This window comes from Myxine glutinosa, chromosome 10, assembly GCF_964187855.1.
Source record: "Myxine glutinosa chromosome 10, kmMyxGlut1.1, whole genome shotgun sequence".
NCBI classification, from domain to species: Eukaryota; Metazoa; Chordata; class Myxini; order Myxiniformes; family Myxinidae; genus Myxine; species Myxine glutinosa.
In genome coordinates, this window is record NC_136270.1 from 53,339,063 (window position 1) to 53,365,227 (window position 26,165).

A 26,165-nucleotide genomic window follows, 5' to 3' on the forward strand; every position below is an offset into this window, starting at 1 on the left:
ACGGTCTGGCACCCCGCTCTGCTCACCAAACCCTCCTCCTTTGGTATCCATGGAAATCTCCACGCATGGCTGGCGGACTTCCTCTCTAGTCGTAATCAACGTGTGGCCCTGAATAGGTTTCTCTCATCTCCTCTTCCTGTTCAGGCTGGAGTTCCCCAAGGTAGTGTTCTGGGCCCTGTGCTTTTTCTGGTCTTCATCAATGATCTCTTCGACTCTCTTGAAAATCCTCTCTATCTCTTTGCTGATGACTCCACTCTCTGCCGCTCCATTCCTCATCCCTCAGATCGGCAGTCTGCAGCCTCCTCACTCTCTGCAGACCTGGACAAAATCACAGACTGGGCAAACAAGTGGAACATGTCTTTCAATCCTGACAAATCTCACACTCTTACGATGTCTCTCCGAAAAGACCGACTGGACAACCCTCCCATCCACTTTCTGAATAATCCTCTCCAAGAAGTTCTGTCACTCAAGCGTTTGGGTCTCACTATCTGCCATGAACTTTCCTGGGAAAACCACATTTCAAATCTGGCCTCCAAAGCCAGTCGCCGACTGGGAATCCTCCGTCGTGCGAAGTCTTTACTTGGCACACCTGAGCTCCTCACCACATACAAGGCTTTCATCCGCAGCTCAATGGAATACTGCTCTCCCCTCTGGGCTGGTGCTCCTGCCTCACACATAGCTTGTCTTCACGCTGTTGAAAGCAAAGCATTCAGAATCATTGCGGGTGCGGTTGCGAGAGGACGCTGGCGCTGCATGTTCGCCGCTTCTCCGACTGGATGGATGTACAGGGTCTGCTTCTACTTTTCTGACCTGACATCTCACACCTGTCCTGCCTTTTGTTGATTGTGGATTGGATTGGATTTGTGGACTGTGGACTTTGTGGATTGTGGACTTTGATTTGTGGATTGTGGATGCCGCCATGGCGTCGCGTATGGGGACGCTGGTGCTGTTTGTTCTCCAACGGAAGGCGCACGTGCCGCGCGTTCTCCGGCTGGATAACGGAATCTGCTTTTGATGGTACGGAATACGGAATCGAAAGGTGCGGAATCTGCTTTTCTAGTACTCTTGGCGGCATTTTGGCCGACGGGACTGCTCTCTGCTTGATCCTCCTGGCTTCACCTGTCCGGCTCTTCCGCCGTTGCTCTTCCATCTCGCACCTGTCCTGCCTTTTGTTTCTTGGGTTGCTCTCCTGTGGGTTGCCTGGACGGCTGGCTGGCTCCCTGTTAGCCACCGCTGCGGTCGTCGAGCTGCAGGACACTCGCTGGCTGTTGACGCTGGCCGTTGCCCAGCTGCCTCGGCTCCTCAGCTTGCTCGTCCTCGGCTCTCTATTGGTCCTCGGGCTGCTCATCTTCATTCCTCGACCCTCCTCACGCGTCGTGCTCTGGACCAGCCTGTTGTGCCTCGCGCTTTGGTCAGCCAGCCTGTGGCTGCCGGCTGAACTCTCCGGGCTCTGTGCCACTTCGCTCCTGCCTGGCATGGCACTGAGGTACTCCGCCGCTAGGCTTCTTCAACTCAACAACCACTCCACTCCGCCATGCATCTCTGTCATCAAAAACCACGGACTCCTACGACTACCCAGATACATCCATAGAGGCTCCGGTCGCAAGTTTGTTTACTCCCAGACAGGTCACACCATCCCCTCACTCTGGTCAGCTGAGCGCACTCTCACCCGTCGATTACGTCATCACAGCAACATACACGAACGCGCCCCCTGTCTGCAAGCCCTGGCAAAATCACCCGAGTCCATCCGCACCATACAAAGCAATATGAAGCTTACTCTGTTCAATACCCGGTCCCTCAACAATAAACGCCACATTTTGAACGACTTCATTCTGGACAATAAACTGGACTTTCTCTGTCTGACTGAAACCTGGCAACAACCTCTGGACTACCTCTCACTCAACCTCACGACACCCAATGGTTACTCATACATCAATAAAATACCGCAGGAAGTAGAGAGAAGCTGATATCATAAAGAGAAATGGATGCAATAAACAAGACATTGATTGAGGGATGTTCAATACCGCAGGAAGTAGAGAGAAGCTGATATCAAAAAGAGAAATGGATGCAATAAACAACACATTGATTGAGGTATGCTCAATACCGCAGGAAGTAGAGAGAAGCTGATATCATAAAGAGAAATGGATGCAATAAACAAGACTATGATTGAGGGATGCTCAATACCGCAGGAAATAGAGAGAAGCTGATGTCATAAAGAGAAATGGATGCAATAAACAACACATTGATTGAGGTATGTTCAATACCACAGGAAGTAGAGAGAAGCTGATATCAAAAAGAGAAATGGATGCAATAAACAAGACATTGATTGAGGGATGTTCAATACCGCAGGAAATAGAGAGAAGCTGATGTCATAAAGAGAAATGGATGCAATAAACAACACATTGATTGAGGTATGCTCAATACCGCAGGAAGTAGAGAGAAGCTGATATCATAAAGAAATGGATGGAATAAACAAGACATTGATTGAGGGATGCTCAATACCGCAGGAAGTAGAGAGAAGCTGATATCATAAAGAAATGGATGGAATAAACAAGACATTGATTGAGGGATGCTCAATACCGCAAGAAGTAGAGAGAAGCTGATATCATAAAGAGAAATGGATGCAATAAACAAGACATTGGTTGAGGGATGCTCAATACCGCAGGAAGTAGAGAGAAGCTGATATCATAAAGAGAAATGGATGGAATAAACAACACATTGATTGAGGTATGCTCAATAATGCAGGAAGTAGAGAGAAGCTGATGTTATAAAGAGAAATGGATGCAATAAACAAGACATTGATTGAGGTTTGCTCAATACCGCAAGAAGTAGAGAGAAGCTGATGTTATAAAGAGAAATGGATGCAATAAACAAGACATTGATTGAGGTATGCTCAATACCGCAAGAAGTAGAGAGAAGCTGATGTTATAAAGAGAAATGGATGCAATAAACAAGACATTGATTGAGGTATGTTCAATACCGCAGGAAGTAGCGAGAAGCTGATATCATAAAGAGAAATGGATGCAATAAACAAGACATTGATTGAGGTATACTCAATACCGCAAGAAGTAGAGAGAAGCTGATATCATATAGGGAAATGGATGCAATAAACAAGACAATGATTGAGGTATGCTCAATACCACAGGAAGTAGAGAGACGCTGATGTTATAAAGAGAAATGGATGCAATAAACAAGACAATGATTGAGGTATGCTCAATACCACAGGAAGTAGAGAGACGCTGATGTTATAAAGAGAAATGGATGCAATAAACAAGACATTGATTGAGGGATGCTCAATACCGCAGGAAGTAGAGAGAAGCTGATATCATAAAGAGAAATGGATGCAATAAACAAGACAATGATTGAGGTATGCTCAATACCACAGGAAGTAGCGAGAAGCTGATATCATAAAGAAATGGATGCAATAAACAAGACATTGATTGAGGTATGCTCAATACCGCAGGAAGTAGCGAGAAGCTGATATCATAAAGAAATGGATGCAATAAACAAGACATTGATTGAGGTATGCTCAATACCACAGGAAGTAGAGAGAAGCTGATGTTATAAAGAGAAATGGATGCAATAAACAAGACATTGATTGAGGGATGTTCAATCATAACCTCAGAAGTGACAATTGCCCCCGTCGGTCGTTCCCTCTCACTCGTCAACATTCTCCGATTTTCCCCATTCACACCCAAAAGCGCACACCTGTTGTCTTCTCCAAGAACGCAGAGCCTTGCTCCATCAAAACGATTCGATTCAAGTACAGTACAATACAATACAGTGCAATACAGTGACAGTAGTGACCCTACAGTGACAGTAGTGACAGTACAGTGCAATACAGTAGAGTATAATACAGTACCAGTACCGTGAAAGTAGTGCAGTACAGTGCAATACAGTAGAGTATGATACAGTACCAGTACCGTGAAAGTAGTGCAGTACAGTGCAGTACAGTAGGGTATAATACAGTACCAGTACCGTGAAAGTAGTGCAGTACAGTGCAATACAGTAGAGTCTAATACAGTACCAGTACCGTGACAGTAATGACAGTACAGTGCAATACAGTATAGTATCATACAGTACCAGTACCGTGAAAGTAGTGCAGTACAGTGCAATACAGTAGAGTATAATACAGTACCAGTACCGTGAAAGTACAGTGCAATACAGTAGAGTATAATACAGTACCAGTACCGTGAAAGTAGTGCAGTACAGTGCAATACAGTAGAGTATAATACAGTACCAGTAACGTGAAAGTAGTGCAGTACAGTGCAATACAGTAGAGTATAATACAGTACCAGTACCGTGACAGTAATTACAGTACAGTGCAATACAGTAGAGTATAATACAGTACCAGTACCGTGAAAGTAGTGCAGTACAGTGCAATACAGTAGAGTATAATACAGTACCAGTACCGTGAAAGTAGTGCAGTACAGTTCAATACAGTAGAGTATAATACAGTACCAGTACCGTGACATACATGACAGTACAGTGCAATACAGTGGAGTATAATACAGTACCAGTGCCATGACAGTAGTGCAGTACAGTGCAGTACAGTACAGTATATTACAATACAGTGCCGTGACAGTAGTGCAGTGCTGTGCAATACAGTGCAATATAATACAGTGCAGTAACAGTCGTGCAGTACAGTATTGTACAGTACAGTGACAGTAGTGCAGTGCAGTGCAATACAGTACAGTATAATACAATACAGTGCCGTGACAGTAGTGCAGTGCTGTGCAATACAGTGCAATATAATACCGTACAGCGACAGTAGACAGTACAGTGCAATACAGTAGAGTATAGTACAGTACCAGTACCGTGCCAGTAGTGCAGTACAGTGCAATACAGTACAGTATAATACAATACAGTACTGTGCCAGTCGTGCAGTGCAGTGCAATGCAGTGCAATATAATACAGTGCAGTAACAGTAGTGCCGTACAGTATTGTACAGTACAGTGACAGTAGGGCAGTGCAGTACCTGCACAGTGGCAGTAGTGCAGTGCAGTACCTGTACAGTGACAGTAGTGCAGTGCAGTACCTGTACAGTGACAGTAGTGCAGTGCAGTACCTGTACAGTGACAGTAATGCAGTGCAGTACCTGTACAGTGACAGTAATGCAGTGCAGTACCTGTACAGTCACAGTAGTGCAGTGCAGTACCTGTACAGTGACAGTAGTGCAGTGCAGTACCTGTACAGTGACAGTAGCGCAGTGCAGTACCTGTACAGTGACAGTAGTGCAGTGCAGTACCTGTACAGTGACAGTAGTGCAGTGCAGTACCTGTACAGTGACAGTAGTGCAGTGCAGTACCTGCACAGTGACAGTAGTGCAGTGCAGTACCTGTACAGTGACAGTAGTGCAGTGCAGTACCTGTACAGTGACAGTAGTGCAGTGCAGTACCTGTACAGTGACAGTAGTGCAGCGCAGTACCTGTACAGTGACAGTAGTGCAGCGCAGTGCCTGTACAGTGACAGTAGTGCAGTGCATTACCTGTACAGTGACAGTAGTGCAGTACAGTGCAGGTACAGCGACAGGAGTGCAGTACAGTGCAGGTTCAGCGACAGTAGTGCAGTACATGTGCAGTGACAGTAGTGCAGTACAGTGCAGGTACAGCGACAGGAGTGCAGTACAGTGCAGGTTCAGCGACAGTAGTGCAGTACATGTGCAGTGACAGTAGTGCAGTACAGTGCAGGTACAGCGACAGGAGTGCAGTACAGTGCAGGTACAGCGACAGGAGTGCAGTAGCGACAGTAGTGTAGTACAGTACAGTGACAGTACAGTAGCAAAGCTTGCGATGTCCAGTACTTGCACGTACAGCACACACCCGTCCCAAGGACCCGGTTCCGTGCAACCTGCAAATCACTTCCGGGCCACGACGGCACCTGGCGAGCTGAGCACTCACTCACCTCGTTCGAACATCATCGGCGACCCTGCGCAGCGTCTCGGCCGCTTTGTCCTCGCCCGCGGCGTCTCTCCCGCCCGGCTCCAGCACGTAGGACACGTACCCGCGCACCAGGCCGAGCGTCCGAACGCCCAAGGTGCTCCGAGGCGGCTCGGCCGATCCTCGCCCCTGGGGCTGGACGCTCATGGCGCCGTGACGGCAAACGGGCGGCTGCGGGGTCCGGGACGGGGGGCCACCCGGCGGCCTGGGCTCCGTGGCGGCGGTTGCGAGGCGCGAGTGGCCGCACAGGGAGCTCCAGAGTCCCGCACCGGGTAACCGACTTTGTAAAAACCCGCAAAGATCCATCAACGAGTTCATCACACAAAACCAAAGGTTCCGGACATTCCTGTCGCGTCAAACGGAGAGGCGGAGCTAACGCTCATTGGTTCACGGTTACCATGGTTTCCTTCAATTTTCATTTTTCTCCCTCATCGAATATTCAACGCTGAGATTCATTTAAATGATCCGTCACGAATGGCGTCGAAAACGGTGATGAACGAACAACAATCTCATCTTTGTGGTTGGTGGTTGGTGGTTGGTGGTTGGTTACTATTGGTCCATTGGATGGTGGATTGTTTGCGTAGGTGTTTGGTGGGTTGGTTGTGGGCGTTGGTTGCTGGTGGTTCGTATTTGTTCGTTGTTTGTGGGTTGTAGGTGTTGGGTAGTTTGTAGGTGTTGGGTAGTTTGTAGGTGTTGGGTAGTTTGTAGGTTGTGGGTGTTGGGTAGTTTGTGGGTTGTGGGTGTTGGGTAGTTTGTGGGTGTTGGGTAGTTTGTAGGTTGTGGGTGTTGGGTAGTTTGTGGGTTGTGGGTGTTGGGTAGTTTGTGGGTTGTGGGTGTTGGGTAGTTTGTGGGTTGTGGGTGTTGGGTAGTTTGTGGGTTGTAGGTGTTGGGTAGTTTGTGGGTGTTGGGTAGTTTGTGGGTTGTGGGTGTTGGGTAGTTTGTAGGTGTTGGGTAGTTTGTAGGTGTTGGGTAGTTTGTAGGTGTTGGGTAGTTTGTAGGTGTTGGGTAGTTTGTAGGTGTTGGGTAGTTTGTAGGTGTTGGGTAGTTTGTAGGTGTTGGGTAGTTTGTGGGTGTTGGGTAGTTTGTGGGTTGTGGGTGTTGGGTAGTTTGTGGGTTGTGGATGTTGGGTAGTTTGTGGGTTGTGGGTGTTGGGTAGTTTGTGGGTTGTGGGTGTTGGGTAGTTTGTGGGTGTTGGGTAGTTTGTGGGTTGTGGGTGTTGGGTAGTTTGTAGGTGTTGGGTAGTTTGTAGGTGTTGGGTAGTTTGTAGGTTGTGGGTGTTGGGTACTTTGTGGGTGTTGGGTAGTTTGTGGGTTGTGGGTGTTGGGTAGTTTGTGGTTGTGGGTGTTGGGTAGTTTGTGGGTGTTGGGTAGTTTGTGGGTTGTGGGTGTTGGGTAGTTTGTGGGTTGTGGGAGTTGCGTAGTTTGTGGGTTGTGGGTGTTGGGTAGTTTGTGGGTGTTGGGTAGTTTGTGGGTGTTGGGTAGTTTGTGGGTTGTGGGTGTTGCGTAGTTTGTGGGTTGTGGGTGTTGGGTAGTTTGTGGGTGTTGGGTAGTTTGTGGGTTGTGGGTGTTGGGTAGTTTGTGGGTTGTGGGAGTTGCGTAGTTTGTGGGTTGTGGGTGTTGCGTAGTTTGTGGGTTGTGGGTGTTGGGTAGTTTGTGGGTTGTGGGTGTTGCGTAGTTTGTGGGTTGTGGGTGTTGGGTAGTTTGTGGGTTGTGGGTGTTGGGTAGTTTGTGGGTGTTGGATAGTTTGTGGGTGTTGGGTAGTTTGTGGGTGTTGGGTAGTTTGTGGGTGTTGGGTAGTTTGTGGGTTGTGGGTGTTGGGTAGTTTGTGGGTTGTGGGAGTTGCGTAGTTTGTGGGTTGTGGGAGTTGCGTAGTTTGTGGGTTGTGGGTGTTGCGTAGTTTGTGGGTTGTGGGTGTTGGGTAGTTTGTGGGTGTTGGATAGTTTGTGGGTTGTGGGTGTTGGGTAGTTTGTGGGTTGTGGGTGTTGGGTAGTTTGTGGGTTGTGGGTGTTGGGTAGTTTGTGGGTTGTGGGTGTTGGGTAGTTTGTAGTTTGTGGGTGTTGGGTAGTTTATGGGTTGTGGGTGTTGGGTAGTTTGTGGATTGTGGGTGTTGGGTAGTTTGTCGGTTGCAGGTGTTGGGTAGTTTGTAGGTTGTGGGTGTTGGGTAGTTTGTAGGTTGTGGGTGTTGGGTAGTTTGTGGGTTGTGGGTGTTGGGTAGTTTGTGGGTGTTGGGTAGTTTGTAGGTTGTGGGTGTTGGGTAGTTTGTAGGTTGTGGGTGTTGGGTAGTTTGTGGGTGTTGGGTAGTTTGTAGGTTGTGGGTGTTGAGTAGTTTGTAGGTTGTGGGGGTTGGGTAGTTTGTGGGTTGTGGGTAGTTTGTGGGTTGTGGGTGTTGGGTAGTTTGTAGGTTGCAGGTGTTGGGTAGTTTGTAGGTTGTGGGTGTTGGGTAGTTTGTAGGTGTTGGGTAGTTTGTAGGTTGTGGGTGTTGGGTAGTTTGTGGGTTGTGGGTGTTGGGTAGTTTGTAGGTTGTGGGGGTTGGGTAGTTTGTGGGTTGTGGGTAGTTTGTGGGTTGTGGGTGTTGGGTAGTTTGTAGGTTGCGGGTGTTGGGTAGTTTGTAGGTTGTGGGTGTTGGGTAGTTTGTAGGTGTTGGGTAGTTTGTAGGTTGTGGGTGTTCGGTAGTTTGTGGGTTGTGGGTGTTGGGTAGTTTGTGGGTGTTGGGTAGTTTGTAGGTTGTGGGTGTTGGGTAGTTTGTAGGTTGTGGGTGTTGGGTAGTTTGTAGGTTGTGGGTGTTGGGTAGTTTGTGGGTGTTGGGTAGTTTGTAGGTTGTGGGTGTTGGGTAGTTTGTAGGTTGTGGGTGTTGAGTAGTTTGTAGGTTGTGGGTGTTGGGTAGTTTGTAGGTTGTGGGTGTTGGGTAGTTTGTAGGTTGCGGGTGTTGGGTAGTTTGTAGGCTGCGGGTGTTGGGTAGTTTGTGGGTTGTGGGTGTTGGGTAGTTTGTGGGTTGTGGGTGTTGGGTAGTTTGTGGGTTGTGGGTGTTGGGTAGTTTGTGATTTGTGGGTGTTGGGTAGTTTGTAGGTTGCGGGTGTTGGGTAGTTTGTAGGTTGCGGGTGTTGGGTAGTTTGTGGGTTGTGGGTGTTGGGTAGTTTGTGGGTGTTGGGTAGTTTTTCGGTTGTGGGTGTTGGGTAGTTTGTAGGTTGTGGGTGTTGGGTCGTTTGTGGGTTGCGGGTATTGGGTAGTTTGTGGGTTGCGGGTGTTCGGTAGTTTGTGGGTTGCGGGTGTTGGGTAGTTTGTGGGTTGCGGGTGTTGGGTAGTTTGTGGGTTGTGGGTGTTGGGTAGTTTGTGGGTTGCGGGTGTTGGGTAGTTTGTGGGTTGCGGGTGTTGGGTAGTTTGTGGGTTGACGTTGATGAATCCAAGGCAGACACCTTGTTCCTGCACAGGTGGTGGACAGTACCATCGTACCCTCTAAGATTTCCAGTCTATCTAATAATTATCTATGTACTACGTATGTAAATATAGCTGGGCTTTTTCGTAAAACTCGACGTTCACCTGTACGTGCACACCTCACCTGTTTGAACTGCCATGTGCATTGCAGGTGTATCATCTCATCATGCTTACAACTTGGATCCAACTATCCTCAGCGGAGATTGGGCGAGGGACAAAATGGAGGAATGTTGTTTCTGTAATGTCATGTGACATTAAACATGCCTAATTTGTTAAAGGCAAATAATGGGGTGGGGGAGGGGAAGAGGGAGGTCAACCGTGAGATTCCTCCTGTGCGTGGGACCACTGGATGGTGGTTGGAATGCCGAAGCAATGTCAACAACAAAAGCTTTAAACGTCTGTGGTCACCTGGTTTGGCTGAAATTTTGAACAGAAAGGTGGGTTGTCTACAGACAGGTATGTATCATGGTACATTTCAAAGTAAAGGATGGACGTTATTAGGAGGCGTTGAAGACCCCAAGGTGTCCTTCATGAGGAGGTGTAAGTGAGAACACCAGCACCAGAACAAATTCCTGCCATAACTTCCTGTTTTGGAATGGCGACCCATCAGGATTGTAATCACGACCAAGAAACTGCTTCAGTAGGATCTGCACTCTGCGGACCATGGTCTTCAAGACCACAGGTAAGGCGTACCCCGGTTATGGACTGGGTTCATATACCATGTCTGTGTGCTTGGGTGTTGTCGCAAATGGAATTTTATGTATTCCCACACTCGAACCAACCTGACTAATCCTGTGTAATTAATACATTCACAAATGACTAATCCTGCGCAGGCCAAGAATACGTTCATCTATTCATGCAGCAACGAAGGTAAAGAACACCGAGGACTGCGTATATGTAAAAGATAAACAATGTATTTCACAATGAAACACAACCATGTACACGGAATTACACCACAGTCCCAAATATTTGATCTCAAACACAAAACTCTCCACTGATGGCTCTTTTATGAGTATTAGACCCTGTTTTTGTTGTTGTTGTTGTTGTTGTTTTTTTGTATACAAGATCGAGGCTCGTGTAAGAGCTAACATTAATGACAAAAAACAAACGGACACATAAGACAAAATAAAGGGAGCGGGAGACAAGATGGGGAGAGAGGGACAAGTACAACATTTGAGAGCAGGGACATCGGGAGATCAGTGAGAGGGAAAGGGCTTGGGGGGAGGAGGCGTGGGAAGGGGGGAGGGGGGTGGGGGTGAGGGAGGAATACAACACATGGAGTAAAAAAAAAACACATCGACACTGCTAGGACTTCCAGGAAAGAAGTTGGTATTTGAAAAAGTGGATCTGGGGTGAAATTAGCGGGGGTAGAAAAGATCAAGGTTTTGGATGGGGGAAGATAAGAGATGGTGGTGAACAGCTGTTTTAAAGACCTGGAGGGAGGAGTGCGATGAAAGAGAGTGAGGGAGTTTGTTCCAGAGGCGGGAGAAAAGAGGAATGAAAGAGTGAAGGAATACAATTGAAAAAAAATTCTAATTATGAAATTCTTATTAAAAATAAAAAAGCACAAACGCATGAACAACACATAATTTACCTATATAACATATACCTATAAATTTACCTACAGAACAGCACTCGTAGAACACAGTGTCACCTCATGCACTCATTCTGAACAAAAATACCATTGTTAACAGAACGTGCTACTAATATGGTCCATATACCTGTGCATACACTTACATGCCACCTACTAGTATGGTCCATATACCTGTACATACACTTACCTGTCACATACTAGTATGGTCCATATACCTGGACATACACTTACATGTCACATACTAGTATGGTCCATATACCTGTACATACACTTACCTGTCACATACTAGTATGGTCCATATACCTGGACATACACTTACATGTCACATACTAGTATGGTCCATATACCTGTACATATACTTACATGCCACATACTAGTATGGTCCATATACCTGTACATACGACTTACATGTCACCTACTAGTATGGTCCATATACCTGTACATACACTTACCTGTCACATACTAGTATGGTCCATATACATGGACATACACTTACATGTCACATACTAGTATGGTCCATATACCTGTACATACACTTACCTGTCACCTACTGGTATGGTCCATATACCTGTACATACACTTACCTGTCACCTACTAGTATGGTCCATATACCTGTACATACACTTACCTGTCACCTACTAGTATGGTCCATATACCTGTACATACACTTACCTGTCACATACTAGTATGGTCCATATACATGGACATACACTTACATGTCACATACTAGTATGGTCCATATACCTGTACATACACTTACCTGTCACCTACTGGTATGGTCCATATACCTGTACATACACTTACATGCCACATACTAGTATGGTCCATATACCTGGACATACACTTACATGTCACATACTAGTACGAGAAGGTGGTGCAACTGCTGGATGCAAGACCTGACTTGAAACGCACAGTCGTCCCCAGACTGGGTGAGCTGCATGTTGTCATGGCGGCTCTCCGAGCCCTCGCTCCAGATGGGACAATTCTTCCATGCACTGACAAGTCGAAGTTAATTCATCTCCTCGACAAGTTAGCAAGAGCAGAAATTCACCCCGAAGATCAGCAGCAGACACCAGCTGCAAGTGTTCTACAAGAAGATCCAATGGACACAAGAACTATGGCATCCACATCTAGTAAACCTCCAAGTCGGAAGATTGCACTGGTGGATGGGATGGTACTTGTGCATAAGCTGACAAAGAAACCAGCCACTGTAATGAAAGTCAACGATCTGGGCGAATGCTTCAATGACAGACTCATGTCTCTAACAAAAGATTGTCATGAGATCATACTGGTCTTTGACACGTACAAAAACGATTCTCTGAAGAGTGCTACCAGGGCTAAAAGAAGGCAAGGAAAGGATGCAGTACAGTATCAAGTCAGAGATGACACCAACATCAAACACATCCCAATGAGCAGATTCCTTTCTCATGACAAAACAAAGGCTGATCTAACTGACTATCTGGCAGCGAAAACTCTAGAATACAACAGTCACTCATCCAAGTTGATCATCACGTCTGCTTCAGGGCGTACTAGGAGCAACAGTGACCTGCTCTTCGAGGACAACAACCATGAAGAAGCTGACACCCTGTTGATCCACCAGGCCGTGCTGGCATCCCAGCGAAACCCACATGATGCGCAGTTGGTGTTCTTCTCTCCCGACACAGATGTCCTGGTACTAGTCATAGCAAACTAACCTACTGCTGAGGAATACATCCATTTCCATGGCCTCTGGAATACTTCAAATAGAGCCACTGTGGACAGCTCTAGGGGTCGAAAGAGCAAAGGCGTTGCCAGCCTTTCATGCTTTCACAGGGGCAGACAACACTGGGAGGTTCTCTCGAATAGGCAAAGCAACCTGGCTGCATGTCTACCTCAAAGCAAGTGAAGATGTCATAGACACCGTGCGAATGCTTTCAGATGCAACTGAAGTGACGGAGGACATGTTGTCCACACTAGATAACTTTGTATGCGCTGCTTACTCTCCAAATGGCATCCACATCGACAGCATCCCCGAACTACGATGGTATCTCTTTTGCAAACACATGGCAGAAAGTGACAGGCTTCCTCCTACTCTTGGAGCTCTCAAGCAGCACATCCTTAGAGTCCATATCCAAGCCAGAGTGTGGGGTCAGGCAAGCATTGCTCAACAGGTTCCTCAGCTGAATCCCCTGCAAAACGGCTTTTACAAAGACACGGATGGACAAGTGAAACCAACCACAACTGAGGAGCCTCCAGCCCCCAAGGCCATCATTCAAATGGTTAGATGTCAGTGCAAAACAGACTGTTCTTCATCTTGATGTTCCTGCAGAACAAACAACTTGGCTTGTACAGACCTTTGTCAGTGTGACATCCAGTGCCAAAATGATGAGGACTCTCAAGATGTGATGAACGAAAGCGATGATGAGGATGATGATGACTTTACTCAATGATGAATTAAAACTCTGTGCTCTTTAGAAGGTGAGTTACATCAGTTTTACGGCGGCCAGTTTGAAAAATCCAAGATGGCCGCCACATAGGAGCCCTATGGTCATGTCTAGCTTATCGAACTTGTTACCATTGTATTCGGGGCCCTTGAAAATGTATGTTTAGCCATTAGAATCAAAGCTCTATGTTATTTAGAAGGTGAGATATTGAGAAAAATTAGTTATACGGCGGCAATTTTGAAAATCCAAGATGGCCGCCATACAGGAGTCTGTGCAAATAGCAACATTGGTTTTCTGACTGACTATACAACATAGTTTCCAAAAATATATAGTTTTCCAAATCCCCCAAAAATTCCAACGAAATTACATAGTGAACCTGACTATTCGGCCGTTTGTGCTTCTTCCGAGCAGTAACAACAGTGAAACCTCCGTCATCCAAGGAGGAATCTCTCTCTGCTGCTGTCGATGTCGACGGCTGATTGTTCACAGCATTACCAGGTTCTGTCTGCTCGGTTGTTCTCACGGAGACAGTTACCTTCGTACAGGTATGTGTCACTGCTGCTGTCGATGTGGACGGCTGATTGTCCGCAGCATTACCAGGTTCTGTCTGTTCGGTTGTTCTCATGGGGACAGTTACCTTTGTACAGGCACCTTTAACATGTCCGTGTTGCCCGCAAATGAAACATGTCGTCGTTTCGGTCGACACATATATTTGATAGTTATGACCATTTAGCGACAGCGTTTGGCCTCAGTCACACCGGATCGTACGATTTCTGGATCTTGCGATTGATGGCGATCTGGCCGAGGTACGACCAATCGTCAATGTTTGTTATGCTCTTTATTTGCGATCGCAAACAGCGATTGGTCTTAGGGGTCATCGTACGATTGGTGGTATTGATTGGTGGTTGTGTGATCAACGATTGGAGAAGATCGATCGCAAGATCAATCGTAGGTAATCGTGCGAATAGTGGTGGTGATCAGCGACCAATCGTACGGTCGATCGTGGCGACCTGCGACCGCTCGCAGGATCGATCACAGACAGTCGCATCGAGTCGTGAGATGGGTCGCTCCATCAGATATAAAGGCTCGCCACAGTGCGTCGGCATCAGCAGTCACCGACCTCTCAAGCAGGACACTTCGTCGAAATTTAAGAGTAGGCGAGCTATCGCAGGCACCCTCAACAAATTACAAATCCTTGCCCTGACTAGGGGAACTAGTGTAGCAGCATAGCAAACCTGTTGTGCATTTTGTGATACAAGCACCAAATTTGGCACAAATGTACATTAATATGTTGCGAACATTTTCAGATATTGGGCCACTTGAAATTCCGTAATTTTTTTTTTCAAATTTTTTCAAATTTCGTAATTTCAAATTTTTCGGGTGACACCGTCACAATTTCGGTCTTCGAGGCCGGCCGATATAGTGGGGCGGCTTAGCCCAAATATTCAAAAGAATTGTGCATTTTGTGATACAAGCACCAAATTTGGCACAAATGTACATTAATATGTTGCGAACATTGTGTGGTCAGCAATGAAGACGAGAGTCTGAATTACATGTATGCAAAAGACCTTGTGAACCAGTGAAGCAAATACACGGGTAAGCATGAATTAAATCTAGGGCATGATATAATTTCCATGATGTTTACCTCTACACTCAATGGTGGAAGGAGGTAATGTTTTGATCCCAGCTTGTCTGTATGTCTGTTTGTCTGTTAGTGCACAAAATTCCAGACAAAGCTTGTAGTAGTGGTAGTTGTAGTGGTAGTGGTGATAACAGAAATTGTTATATAGAACTGAACTTATATTATTATTATATGCAGAAAATAACTTCATTTCTATATGCCCTGCAGTGGACAGGTTAATTGGTTTATGCACTGAAGGGGTCACCCTGGTGTGCACTGCTGTGTTCTGCCTCACTGAGTTGTTCAGGTATGATGTACTCAGCACAAGCTTCCGGTCGGCCCGGAGGTGGGGGTGCGGGGCCTGTCACGGAACGTCAAAACAAACGGCCTGCCGGGGCCGCCCAAAAGTCGGGCGTGAGGGGCGCGTCCACTAATGGAACGCCTCTCGCTTCCCAGATCGAGGGCCACGTGGTCAGGAGAACCTCGTCCCTTCCGGTCACACTTTGCCTATCGGCCGGCCTCGAAGACCGAAATTGTGACGGTGTCACCCGAAAAATTTGAAATTACGAAATTTGAAAAAATTTGAAAACAAAAATTACGGAATTTCAAGTGGCCCAATATCTGAAAATGTTCGCAACATATTAATGTACATTTGTGCCAAATTTGGTGCTTGTTTCACAAAATGCACAATTCTTTTGAATATTTGGGCTAAGCCGCCCCACTAAACGTCAGGCCTGGCCAACCGGTTCGTGACAAACTCAGCCCAAGCTTCCCCCGGCCGACCCCTCAAGAAAGGTGGGCTAATGAAGAAGAAGTCACAGGAAGAAGATCGTGTTGAAGAATAGAATGACAAGCTGTATTAAATATTTATTTATATCGTGTTAAAGTTAAAGGATTCTGATGTACAGTCCCATACTCCATACTGTATGACAAAGACTCCGTCCTCCCCAAAGTTTATTGACAGTCGTCACACTGTACAGGTGGTTTGCCATTGCATTCCCAGAAGTATTTCGGACAGGAATTTGTACTTTATTCAGGATGCCGGCGATGGCTCGCCTACTCTTCGTGAAGGACACCGTGGCGTGGGGTCTACCAACTAACGCCAGCAGACGGGATTCCCGTTTAACGTCGATCCTGGAAATGATTCACACTGCCTATGAATCACCACGATGCCACTTAAAAGCTTGGTTGGGATTCGAACCCAGGGTAGACAGCTTGGAGTCGAGTTTGTGGACCTGCCAGCCCTTGTTTAAGAATTAAGCGATTTAAATCAAAACATCGGACCGAATTTACTAAAGTCGTTTAGCGAGCGTCTTGTCAACACACGTCTAACCCTTAAACACCGACAAAAACATTGTTGGACACGCACAGCAAAACACACGCCGAACACACGCGAATGGTATAAAATAATATAATATAATATTATAGTATAATGGTCCAAATATACTGGTCTGCGAGCCAAAGACTGGTGGTACCACCAATAGTAAGGTCGTGCAACCAGTCGGGACAGGTCGTGACTGGTCGCACCACCAATCGTCAGGTGGCAGGACCAGTAGCACGACCAATCGTGCGACTACTTGATCCGCGATCATGCACGACTGGTGGTGCGTCCATGCGCGACTGGTGGTACGACCATGTAAGACCTGTCTGCGACCTCTTACGATTTGGAATCGCAGGTCAGAAGTTTTGAACATGACCATCGACCTTGCTGCGACTGATTTTGCTCTGGCGATCACCCACGACCTCTGCGACCAGTCGCGCGCTCTTTCTACGATTTTTCCGCGATTAACAAAATTTTCGGTCGCAGCTGGGTCGTAACTTGGTCGCAGGCCCGGTGTGACTGGGGCTTTATGGTCGCATTAAGCGTCTGAGCGTTGTCTTTGAGGATAAATATAACAATGACGCCGGAAGGTCATGATGTGTCGGAGCGAGGCGTCTGCAGGAAGTCGCAGGGGGATCATGGACATCCGGGACACGAGGGTGCCGAAACTATTAAGCGAAGAGACAATGTGCTCGCTTTTTGTAAAGGGCGGTAAATTGGACAAAATGATTCGAACCGCCGGTGTGTCCGGTGTCCATCGGACGAACACTGATGTAAATGCCCTGGGGTAAGGACAGACCTGCTCTATCACCTCATTGTTACCCTGCGCTCGCGGAGCGAAAAGCACGGTTAAGCATTCAGTTACGTACGTACGTGTCTGCATTAAAAAAATTCGTTTTCTCGGCAACCGTTGGTCCGATTGACATGAAATTTTCACCATAGGAGTGCCTCCTCCTGTAGAATATTTTAATGATTATTATGACGTCATAGGTCGCATGGTACAGGCGCCATCTTGGAATAAAGTTACACCTCTATATCTCTGGAACCACTCCATGGAAATAATTGAAATATGGCTCATTGTCACCGACTCCCCATGGGGAATAAGATAGGTTAATGATGATGTCATCGGTGCCTTTGTTATGACGTCATAATTCGACATATACAACACATCCATCCGGTCATTATTAATTTTTTTTCAGCAACTGTTGGTCTGATGGACACGAAATTTTCACCATCGGAGCACCTCCTCCTTTCGAATATTTTAATGATAATCATGACTTCATAGGTCATGTGTTACAGGCGCCATCTTGGAAAAAACGAAAAACGTTGCACCTCTATATCTCCAAAACCGCTCTATGGAAAAAATTGAAACGTGGCTCATTGTAAATAACTCTTATATGGGTAATAGGTGTTGTTAACGATGACGTCATTGGTGCCATAATTATGACGTCATAATTCGACAGGGTCTGATCAGTTCGAACTTTATTGAGCATGACCTATGCAACAATTATTTAGAGAATATAAATTTATGATGTCATCACTCACGTGATCTGGCAGCCATATTGGATCAAAAAAAAAGAAACATTCAAAAACAGAAGAGTTGGCTCACACCAAGATGACTGCGCAGGGTAAGTATTCTATGAATACCATCTAGTTAACGAGGCGTTCCTCCGATACAAAAACCACGATTCTGTAGTTCATCCTGGAGGCAGCGAGGACATTATCCAGGCCGACAAGGTTACCAACACTGGTTACCACGTCCTCAACGCTCACTCCGTCGGGCAGGCAAGCAATGAGTCCGTGTTTACGAGTCAATGACTCATACCTGCTGTTGTGCAAACGAACGTCGCTATAGCTATAAATAAATGAAACTAAAGAAACTGTTTCAAAACCAAACAAAAGAGAACCTGTCGCAATCAAAACCTGCAGGCGAAGGTAAAAAGAAATGAAAAACCGATAGCCGACTATGATGAGAAACACGGCAAGCAGAGCACAGGCCCAAAGAACACGAGGTTCTTTAGGCCTCGCACACAAACTCACCATGCGCGCTCTCTCTCTCTCTCAACAAAGAAAGGAAACACGGGGGAAACTTCACAAATACGTACAAGGACAGAAAGGGAGTGAAATGGGGATAGGAAAGACCAGCAACACAACAGAGTACTCACAGCTCCACACACACAGCCGCCATGATGCCACACCCATGCACGACTCACCTACGACCAGCAGGGGGAGGGAGACAGAGACAGAGACAGAGAGAGAGAGAGAGAGAGAGAGAGCAGAAGGAGCAAAACTTGGACTCCAAGGTATGAGGCAGGTATGCCAGCCTAAATTGGAGAGCAGTCCATCAAACTACGGATGAAGGCCTTGCAGGTAGTTAGAATGTCCACGTTTGGAAAGGAAAGACTTGGCATGACAGAGGATGCCTAGTTGGCCCTGGCTTTGGAAGCCAACAATGAGGCATGTTGGATAGTTACAGAGAGTTGTGCTACAGAAGGTTATATCATTGGATGTTAAGTTGTTAAGCAGGTTCACACGATTATCTTAACATTTGTTGGTTGGTCAATGGAATTTCCCCATTTGTCGGAAGAACACAAGCTGGTTATTGCAAGAGAATTGGCATATTATATTCTTATGATTACTCATATGTATAAAATAGCAAGTTATCCAATGGCGTTATTACATAATACATAGTTTTCCTTAAAACAAACAAAAAAACCTTAAGCCGATCCAATAATACAAGGAGAGGGCAAAATGTGCCGTGAGCTCCCCCTGCAGGATGAACAAACCAAGTGGTGAAAACACCGACCATCTCATGTTTACCCCATTCTGAGAGTTCAATCAAAATCATCCCCATAGTTCTATCACATATGGTTTTAGTTAGACTCGTTTATCCAGCCCGGTTTGCCAAATAAAACCATGGTTTAAATCAGCTGATGAGAATTTATGATCATCTATCTATAATTCCAGTAATCTCTGTCTGTACGTTTGTACGTTTGTACGTTTGTCTGTTTGTCTGTTTGTCTGTGACCGCTGTTTCTCGACAACTACCGGTCCGATATACTTGAAACTTGCCAGGTATATTGCTGGGGACCCGAGGATGTGCCTTTTCAAGGTTTGAAATTAATCGGACAAGTACTTACCGAGCTATGGCGATTTAGCCGTTCGCCGTTCGCTTTGCCGTTGCGAATGGACCAAACCATTCATGTAAATAGAGGGGGGGGGGTTCTGTGGTCGTTCGCTTTGGCTTTGCGAATGGACCAAACCATTCATGTAAATAGAGGGGGGGGTTCTGTGGTCGTTCGCTTTGGCTTTGCGAATGGACCAAACCATTCATGTAAATAGAGGGGGGGGTTCTGTGGTCGTTGCGAATGGACCAAACCATTCACATCGAATCATCGAATCACATCGAATGGACCAAACCGTTCGCTTTGGACCAAACCATTGCATGTAAATAGAGGGGGGGGGTTCTGTGGTCGTTGCGAATGGACCAAACCATTCATGTTTTTTTTTTGTTTTTTTTTTTGGCAAGGAACGGGCACCCACGTACGGGCACGTCCTAGCTTATATATAGTACGGGCATGCCCTAGTTAAATTAATAACAATAATAATCTATATAATAATAGCGTAAGGACTCGACTTTGTTATCCCTTTTACGCCGCACCCAGTGATCCGATGCCCACGGCACAAATGGATTTACGATCTGCGAACCGCGCTCTTTGTTTATCACGTACAGCCATACTCGAAAAATCTGAATTAGCCGACGTTGGGGCCCAAAAGCATCCGATTAACTGCCGATACGACGCCATCTTACGACGCCATCGTATTGGCGTCTGCTGGGCGAAGGCGAAGTGAGCCGTCCGCTGATTGGACAGTCGAGTGGTGTGAACATGGGTGGTGTGAACCAAATGGTCTTTTTATTCCCTTGAACATTTTAAATTAGGATATATAAGGAAACGTCTATCGTCATTTTAATAAAGTTAAATGGAGTGACGTTGCGATACTCGGGGTGCGTTGCATAAATCCTCGTAACTCAGAGAGGTGTAGCAGGTGGCGAGACGTAAGGAAGCTTAAAGATAACGAGCTGAAAACAGACGAACGATATGTCGATCTCTTTCTACACCGAACGGAAATAAAAGTATGAGAGCGGGAAGGCATGGCCTGAGCACTTCGAGCGGAGAGGACTGATTGGACTTAACTTAAAGAGAAAAAATTGGAGCTTAACGGAAGAAGATCCCATGAGCGCTCCCCTATGCCATCCATAATGGTACACTCTATCCATACACCACATCTTCCCTTCCGTGGATGTTCCACGGGTTTCGGCTAGTCTATATAATAATAGCGTAAGGACTCGACTTTGTTATCCCTTTTACGCCGCACCCAGTGACCCGATGCCCACGGCACTAATGGATTTACGATCTACGAACCGCGCTCTTTGTTTATCACGTACAGCCATACTCGAAAAATCTGAATTAGCCGACGTTGGGGCCCAAAAGCATCCGATTAACTGCCGATACGACGCCATCTTACGACGCCATCGTATTGGCGTCTGCTGGGCGAAGGCGAAGCAAGCCGTCCGCTGATTGGACAGTCGAAGGCGACAGCAAGCCGTCCACTAAGTGGACAATCCCAGAGTGGTGCTATGCCGATTCCTATTACGAATCCATTCATTTTTCAAAAGTATATCGTAGCGTTGTCATTTAAGTAGATTGCAATAAATACGTTGTTCATATACGCACTCTTCATTCTCATCTTTCTTCCTAACTCTTACTCGGACAAGCAAATCCCCCATGCCATCCATAATGGTACACTCTATCCATACACCACATCCTCCCTTCCGTGGATGTTCCACGGGTTTCGGCTAGTCTATATTATAAAAGGATCCGTGTCTGTTTGTCTGTCTATCTGTTTGTCGTGTTACAACTTGAGAACGGATTAACTGATTTCAATAAATACAACTACGGTAGATTCGGGTAACACCCGGGAGTGTTTGTGATCCAAAGAAAAAAAAAAATTCAATTTTTTTTAAATGGGTATATGGACACGCATGTCAAAACTGAAAATGCTAACACGTGACTTTGGTTATCCAACATGGAGCGCAGGATCTCCCAGGAATCCTTTTTTTTCCACAAAATCACAGACTGGTCAAACAAGTGAACATGTCTTTCAATCCTGACAAATCTTACACTCTCAAGATGTCTCTCTGAAAAGACCGTCTGGACAACCCTCCCATCTACTTTCTCAACAATCCTCTCCAAGAAGTTGTCACTCAAGCTTTTGGATCTCACTATCTGCCATGATCTTTCCTGGGAAAACCACATTTCCAATCTGGCCTCCAAAGCCATTCGCCGACTGGACATCTTCCGTCGTGCGAAGTCCTTCCTTGGCACACCTGAGCTCCTCACCACATAGAAGGCTTTCATCCACAGCTCAATGGAATACTGTTCTTCCCTCTCAGCTGGTGCTCATACCTCACACCTAGCTCGGCTTCACGCTGTTGAAACCAAAGCTTTCAGAATCATTGGAATCTCCCACGATGAACCTAACTCCGAGGGCCTTTCACTCACTCACCGCAGGCAGGTTGGTGGTCTTTCTGTCTTCTACCGACTCCTCTCCGGCCTTGCTCCCTCAGCTCTATCTGCGCTGTGTCCCCCAAATATTCCTACAGGTCGCACAAGAACTGCCTGCAACCCTCTTATGGTGAAACTGCCAAAATCAAGACTCTCTGCTCACCTTCACTCCTCCTTTCTCCCGCCTCTGGGACAAACTCCCTCACTCTCTTCAATCCCACTCCTCCCTCCAGATCTTTAAAACAGCTGTTCACCACCATCTCTTATCTTCCCCCATCCAACACTTGATCTCTTCTACCCCCGCTAATTCACCGCAGATCCACCTTTTTGAAATACCGACTTCTTTCCTGGAAGTCCTTGCAGTGTCCATGTGTTTTCTACCTCTCCCCCCCCCCCCCCCCCCTTCCCGTGCCTCCTCCCCCCAAACCCTCTCTCCCACAGATCTCCCGATGTCCCTGTTCTCTGCTGTTGTACTTGTGTGCTACCCTCTCTCTCCCCATCTTGTCTCCCGCTCCCTTTATTGTATGTTTTGTGTGTCCGTTTTTTTTTTTTTGATTGATGTTAACTCTTACACGAGGCTCGATCTTGTGTACAAATAATAATAAAAAAAGAGCAGGCTAAACATGTCATTTGATCAGCGAAGTGACTGTACACACAATGTCCTTCAAGCTGGCGCACCTGGCTTTGGATCCCGACCTGGCTATAAATTGTCATCCCGGGGCAGGCAGGGCGATTCATCAATGTGCGTACTGTTCCTAGGATTGAGGTTAAACTGGGCATCCCGTCTGCTGGTATTAGTTAATGGACGTTAAAGACCCTTCATGAAGGTGTCCTTCATGGTGTCTTCGTGAAGAGGAGATTATATACTGTCGGCACCCTGAACAAATTACAAATTCCTGCCCTAACCTATAGGGGGAACCACATCAACGGCCAAGTGGCACCCACAGGCAATGATGCGACCCTCCAGCCTTGTGCTGCACACAAAAGAAGAAGCTCATAACAGTTTTTGACTTACTATTCCACACTGCCACAAAACAATTTTTAAAAGTAAAAAAAAAAAATAGAATTTTATGCGATTGCGTCAATGGATATGCGTACCCCCACGTAAGACAATCAATCCACTGTTGCATTTGATCTCAATATAAGGTTACATGTGAGAGTGGGGAGAGAGAGAGAGAGAGAGAGAGAGAGAGAGAGAGAGAGAGAGAGAGAGAGAGGGGTGGAGAGAGAGAGAGAGAGGGGCGGAGAGAGAGAGAGAGAGAGAGAGAGAGAGAGAGGGGCGGAGAGAGAGAGAGAGAGAGAGAGAGAGGGGCGGAGAGAGAGAGAGGGGCGGAGAGAGAGAGAGAGAGAGGGGCGGAGAGAGAGAGAGAGAGGGGCGGAGAGAGAGAGAGGGGGAGAGGGGCGGAGAGAGAGAGAGAGAGAGGGGCGGAGAGAGAGAGAGAGAGGGTCGGAGAGAGAGAGAGAGAGGGGCGGAGAGAGAGAGAGAGGGGGCGGAGAGAGAGAGAGAGGGGCGGAGAGAGAGAGAGGGGCGGAGAGAGAGAGAGGGAGGGGCGGAGAGAGAGAGAGAGGGGCGGAGAGAGAGATAGAGAGAGGGGCGGAGAGAGAGAGAGAGAGAGAGAGAAGGGCGGAGAGAGAGAGAAAGAGAGGCGGAGAGAGAGAGAGAGAGGGGGAGAGAGAGAGAGAGGGGCGGGGAGAGAGAGAGGGGCGGAGAGAGAGAGAGGGGCGGAGAGAGAGAGAGAGAGGGGCGGAGAGAGAGAGAGAGAGAGAGGGGCGGAGAGAGAGAGAGAGAGAGGGGCGGAGAGAGAGAGGGGCGGAGAGAGAGAGAGAGAGAGAGAGAGAGAGGGGCGGAGAGAGAGGGGCGGAGAGAGAGAGAGAGAGGGGCGGAGAGAGAGAGAGGAGCGGAGAGAGAGAGAGAGAGAGACAGAGAGAGACTTTTGACTTTTGTATCTTTTTATTATAAAAATAGAAAAAAGAAAACCCCCAAATAGGTATCACATTCTCATTTCAAGGAGAAAAACAAAGAAAAAAAAATTAATACAGTAAAATTATGTACGAAACATTTCACAAAACAATACACGTTTCTCCAAGATTTTATAAATGACTTCTTTCACACACCATTTGGCCTCAAACTGTGGCAGCCTTCGGAGATAGAGGCGACACTGACAGGATTTATTTGCTCCATCGAGTATATTTTAGAGAAATATTCCTTTGTGAAAAGTTTGATAACCGATTGGTTGAAAGTGATGGATGAGTCTGCCAAACGCAGTTGAGAGAGCTGTTTGTTCGGAAGGCGTTTCTCTAAAGAAAAAAAAATACTTAGTTGGTATGTCTGTCTCGTTAAGGTGCTGCACCCTCATCCGAACTAGGGCACCACGTGCATTCCTCTCAGTTATTTCTTTCAATAAAGACTATTGTAGACAAAGAATATTGTACAATTATTTTGTCCTGTGACCCCCTGAAGATGTAAAATCTCCGATTGCAATAATTTCCTTTCTTCATATTAATCAGCCCTTTTTGAGAATCTCTGATATTGTTGGCAGAAACCTTTGATTTGGGTTTTTACTAAATCTCACCACACCAGTGGGTTAACAAGAATAACAGGACAGCTTAACTTCCGTTCCAAGAGATTTTTGTTGTTGTTGTTGTTGTTGTTGTTGTATACAAGATCGAGGCTCGTGAAAGAGCGAAAGAAAGCGAAAGATTTCTGTCCAGAAAGAATCAAAAGCCTGAATGGAATTGAAGTCTTCTATTAAACTATTGTTGAATTTCCAGTGAGAACTCCCTGGACACGGTTTAGAGAGTTGAACGACTGCTCGAGCTCGGGAGTGATCGGAGAAACCGGAAGGCACGATGTCAGATTTGCAAACTCCATGTAACAGGTGAGAATTTACATAAATGCGATCAAGCCTCGCAAGTGAGATGTGGTTGTTGGAACAACGACACCATTAGTTAGGTCCAAAACTTCAATTCCGTGACCATTTTCTGGCCAGTAAGGTTTGACGATTGATTTGACTTCTATTGACATTTTATAACAAAAATAGCCTCTATGTCCCTCCCAAAAATCCCGGCATTTTTCGCCAGAGGCCCGAATCCAAGATGGCCGCCGGCACTATCTTGAAAAATTTAGTTTTGAACCAGAACACCTAGAATCACGTACAAAGACACTTTTTTGGGTAATTTGACCACGAGGATTCCGAATCTGACATTAGTTTGACGTTATGACATTATTTTGACCCATAAATCCAAGATGGCCACCATCCAGTAGAGCGAAAATGCAACTTTTAAATGGGAGAACATATGATCATGAATTAACACATTATTTTGGCTAAATCTATACTGGCCACGGAATTGAGGTCCTGATTAGTGAATTGCTATTTTCTTGTTTTTTATTTGTCTGTGTGTGTAATGTCATATACTTATTTCTGTCTTTCCAGGGAGTATACGAGCGAATGAGACGGCACTGAGAAGCACAGTATTCAGAAGAGAGCTGTCAAGAGAATGTCCACCGTTCCGTGTGTCCTCCAGTGTGGCGGGCTTTGCAATGAAGCCACTGATGTCGTTACCTCCGTTGAGAGTTGGGAAAATCTCAAGAAAAAAGCCCTGTTATGGAGCGGTCTTGACAAGTTCGGAGACGTTTATGCAACAGTCAATTGGGATAATGGTCCCGGCAGACAATGTGTCCATAAATCATGTAGGCTGACCTTATGGAATGCTAATAAACTGGAGCAGGCCAAGACAAGACAGAAAAAACGAGAAGTCAAGGAATGCCAATCTCAGTCTTCATCCATGTCTGAGGCTTTCTCCCCGGCTGCTTCTCCACGTGCCAAGCGGCTGCGATCAAGTGTAGAAGGGCTGATACATGAAAAAACAAAATGTGTCTGGTGCTGTAAACCGGAGTCGGCAAAGCACCCAGAATCAAAGCTGTCCCTGATTTCGTATGATAATAATGCATGGGCAACGTTCAAGAGTCACACGGTGGCCCTCGAAGATCAGAGCATGCGAGACAGAATCAACTGTGTGATCGATTATGCAGCTGATGACCCATATGCGATTGAGATCAGATATCACAACAAATGCTGGTTGAAATATGTGCGTAGTTACCAGAAAATGAGTGAAGATGACAAACTCCCACGCATGCACAATGTCAATCTCCGTGAGGCTCAGACTATCTTCTTTGACCACATCAGAACAGTTATCTTTGAGGAACGTGAGCTAAGGTCACTACAGAGCCTCCTCAAAGACTACAGCTCTATCATATCTCGGTATGGC

At 46.4% G+C, this 26,165-nt stretch overlaps 1 protein-coding gene across 1 annotated transcript in view; it reads right to left on the minus strand.

Annotated features, from left to right (window-relative positions):
• The window catches only part of LOC137413040 (bcl-2-related protein A1-like), a 52,455-nt gene extending 46,145 nt beyond the window's left edge, over positions 1–6,310 (minus strand). Inside the window, exon 1 of the mRNA XM_068098423.2 lies at positions 5,905–6,310. Coding sequence (XP_067954524.1) covers positions 5,905–6,257 — 353 coding nt within the window. The 5' untranslated portion in view covers positions 6,258–6,310. The remainder of the gene's footprint in view (positions 1–5,904) is intronic.
• Positions 6,311–26,165: the final 19,855 nt, after the last annotated feature.